Here is a 4,380-nt window from a genome sequence, read left to right on the forward strand (position 1 = left end):
GAGAATGCCTTCAACAAAATCAAAGATATTTGTCAAATCCACTAGTGATAGTTCCCCCAGAATCTGGTAAGCCATTGTTATTGTATTTCTCAATCTTGGATAAAGCCATCGGCTGTCTGTTGGGACAGCATGACGAAACTGGAAGAAAGGATCAGGCCATCTACTACTTAAGTAAGAAGTTCACACCATGTAAGACCAAATATACTTTGATACAATGCCCTTGATGCCCTCTAACTTGGATTGGCCAGAAACTTAGGCACTATATGTCGACATACACTACGCATCTGATATCTCGGCTTAACCCGCTCAAGTATATCTTTCAGAAGATGATGCTTACCGAAAAGCTAGCTAAATGGCAAATTCTCCTCAGCAAATTTGATATTATGTACATAACTCAGAAGGCTATCAAAGGACAAACTTTAGTTGACCATCTCATAGAGAATCCGGTGGATGGGGATTACGAGCCACTTACTATGTATTTTACCGATGAAGAACTATTGAGAAGATACTTCAGAATTATACTCTGGATGGAGAATGATTTTTGATGGAGCAGCAACCATCAAAAGAGTCGGAATTGGGGAATTCCTGATTTTAGAATTTGGACAACACTATCCAATATCGGCAAAGATAAGATTTTCTTGTACCAATAATATGGCTGAATACGAAGCATGCATCCTTAGGATCGTAATGGCAGTCCACATGAACGTCAAAGAACTTTTGGCCATAGGTGATTCCGACCTATTGATACACCAAGTCCAAGGGGAATGGTCAACCAAGAATGTTAAGATACTTCCATACCAGCATTGCATGAAAGAGATATGCAAGAAGTTCACGAAGATTGAGTTCAAGCAGGTCCACAGGATTCAGAATGAGTTCATTAATGCCCTTGCAAACCTATCATCTATGATTCAACATCCAGACAAGAACTACATCGACCCTATTAATGTAGAGATCGGGGATAAACATGACTATTGCTTCCATGTAGATGAAGAACCAGATGGTAAACCATGGTATCATGACATCAGGAAATTCCTTACAAATAGATAATACCCGGATAATGATACTAATGTTCAAAAACAAACCCTCAGTAGGATGGCAAACCACGTTTTCCTCAATGGGGAAGTCCTATACAGGAGGACCCCAGATTTACGCTTGTTGAGACGTGTAGATGATGTCGAGGCAGCTAGGTTAGTAGAAGAAATGCATACAGGAACGTGTGGACCCTACATGAATGGGTTCACATTAGCCAAGAAGATCTAGAGAATTGGATACTTTTGGATGACTACGAAAAGTGACAGTATCCGCTACGTACAGAAGTGTAACCAGTGCTAGATTTACAGGAATTTTATCCGGGTTCTGTCAAATGAGTTAACTATAATGGGCTCACTTTGGTCGTTCACCGCGTGGGGCATCAACATGATTGGACCTGTAGAACTCTCTGTATCAAAATGCACATCGCTTCATCTTGGTAGCTATCAAAATATTTCACCAAATAGGTCAAGACATCTACTTACACGATCGTAAAAAAGAAAGTAGTGGCAGATTTTGTCGGGAACAACATCGTCTGCAGATTTGGAATGGTAGAGTCCATCATCACCGACAATGCTGCTAACCTCAAAAGTGACCTCATGAGAGAATTCTGCAAGAAGTTAAGAATCATCCACCGCCATTCCACAGCCTACAGGCCGTAAATGAATGAAGCAGTCAAGGTAACCAACAAGAATATTAAGAGAAGGTTATGGAAGATAGTAGACAATCACATATAGTGACATAAGAAAATATCTTTTGCCTTACTGGGTTACTGGGAAACCATGAGAATATCCACTAAGGCAAAGATGTACATGTTTATACGACACTAAAGTTGTGATACGGGATAGAGATGCCATCTTTAAGGTTCATTCAAGAGGAAAAATTAGATGCCGCTGAGTGGATACGGTTCAGACAAAAACAACTTATGCTCATTGACAAGAAAGAATGGATGCAGTATGCCGGGGTCATCTATATTAGAACAGGATGGCCAGTGCATTTAACAAGAGAGTGGAGCTTCGCCAGTTCATACTCGCCAGTTGGTCTTGAAGAAAATATTTCCCTACCAAGAGGAAGCCAAAGGAAACAAAATGTCAAGGTCATTATGTGGTTCACCGAGTACTATCTGGTGGAGCTCTAATCTTGGCAGAAATGGATGGAAGAATCAACACAAAGCCCATCAACTTAGACACAATCAAGAGATACTATGTTGGTATAACACAACTACGTGCAACCTGACTTCCCATGTAGCGATATGTAGGCAACCCATGTATGGTTCAGTTTCTCTCCCTACTTTCCTTTTTGAAAGAAAAACCAAATATCACTTTTTTATGTTGCTCTAGAACTACACGGACTTGATTTCCTCAGAAAAGAATATGTTGGCAATCCTCTTCGGATTCAGTCATCTTTAATTAAATAACATTCTAGCCTGATTCCATTTGGATACATAGGCAGTGTGAGTCAGAATAGGCCATTTCATTCTTAAAATCATCATTTTGCATCTATTGTAATCGAACTACATCTTGACCTAATTCCATTTGGATACGCAGGCTGCCTGAGTCAGGCTCAGTCATCTTCATCACATCTTATCATAATCCATAAACTACATTCAGACATGATTCTGTTTGGATACGTAGGCAACCTGAAAGGGTTCGATAACAACCTTAAGAAAACCTTTATAATGCATTAGTTCAAATTAGGACGCAGTCGCAACGGCTAGAAGTCATGTTGTAAGAAGCATCACGGATGATCTACATCAACAGGATATGGTTTTAAAGAGGAAATATTCACGTGTGGAAAGCCTTTCATAACATGTCATAATCCTGAACGATGACATTTACCTTAAAAACAAAGTATTTTCAAAACATTGTATGAAAAATATAGAAATTTGTTCCACCTACCAAACTGCGGGGCTTAATCATCCAAAGGCCGAGGTGAACCAACAATGTGGTCGATACAAACCAACTTCCCCGCCCCCACTAAGAATTTGTTTTTGGAGTGCAGGGTCAACTGGGAGCAAGGAAGCACTAAGACCACACTGGGGGAAATGACGGATCTGCCACTTGCCTAAGATTATCACTCTTTCTCCTGTACTTGAATTTTTTGGTATAGATAAGGCTAATCCTTGAATCCTTTGCAGGTATCTCGAATTCAGACCGTTGATACAGGAAAACCTGTACATAGTAAACCGCCTACTCAACAAATCGGAGCACCCTATACAAACGAGCCATTGGCTTCCCCAATTGAAGTCCTGTATATAGCAAACCGGTTGCTCAACTAACCGAAGCACCCTATACAAATGAGTTGTTAGCTTTACCAATTAAAGTCCTATATATAGCAAACCACTTGATAACTAACTACAGCACCCTGTACAAATGAGCCATCAATTTTACTGATTGAAGTCTTGTATATCGCAAACTGACATCTCAATCGATCAGAGCGCCCTGTATAAATCGAATGTCGGCTTCGTCAATCGGAGCCTTGTATTTAAGCAAATTGCAAACTTTGCCAACAAAATAAATTCACATCGCTGCTCTGTCGCAACGGATGACAGAATAGACAGTCGCAAACCCCGTCACCAGCATTCTACCAATCGATGGTAGCGACTTAGCTTTGCAATCAAGAGTATCTCTTGGGAATTCTTTTGTTTTGCTTTGCTATTACTTTAAATGTTTTGACATTTTGTTGATGTTGCTTTAGGCATGATAAGGTTCTAATCAATCACTACCAAGAGGAGATTATTTTACATTTCAGTGCAAAGCTCTCCCAACAAGCAAAGATGCACTCTGCAAATTAAGCTCTCCCAACAAGCAGAGACATTTCTTAGTGCAAAGCTCTCCCAACAAGCGGAGACACACTCTACAAATTATGCTCTCCCAACAAGCATAGATAATTTTCAAGTCTCCAATAGATGCGAAACGCTACACAGATCGCTAACAAATCGAGTCAAGATCAAGTATCCCGATCCCAAATAACGGCTCACCGGCAGCCAGACATCATTATTCCTGCATCATTTACATTGCATCTTAATATACTCCGCTTTGCAATATATTGGTATATGTGTATTTTATTTGTTTTGCAGGAACAAACATCGCAACATGGAACCATTTCTATGCAGCAGTCCAAACTACAATGCTATGAGGGACAATTAACCTATTAGCAGGCCAAGGATCCAAGTTCAAGCAAAAAACGACCAGTGACACTCAAAATTTTCAAATCCTTCTAATCAAGCTATAGATTCAATCTATCATGAGTGTGCAATCCTCCGCCTCGCATTATTGTCATAATAGAGAACTGGGACGATTCCTACGAGAGTCGCTTCCTCAAAAATCTTCACTCCAGTACTATATGGGC

General features: G+C 40.1%; 1 protein-coding gene across 1 annotated transcript; it reads left to right on the top strand.

Annotated features, from left to right (window-relative positions):
* Positions 1-687: 687 nt before the first annotated feature.
* Positions 688-1,260, top strand: LOC138890138 (uncharacterized). Its single transcript, XM_070173500.1, has 2 exons — positions 688-1,010; positions 1,092-1,260. The coding sequence occupies exons 1-2, from the start codon at positions 688-690 to the stop codon at positions 1,258-1,260; spliced, it is 492 nt and encodes a 163-aa protein (XP_070029601.1).
* Positions 1,261-4,380: the final 3,120 nt, after the last annotated feature.

This window comes from Nicotiana sylvestris, chromosome 4 (assembly GCF_000393655.2).
Source record: "Nicotiana sylvestris chromosome 4, ASM39365v2, whole genome shotgun sequence".
Taxonomy (NCBI): domain Eukaryota; kingdom Viridiplantae; phylum Streptophyta; class Magnoliopsida; order Solanales; family Solanaceae; genus Nicotiana; species Nicotiana sylvestris.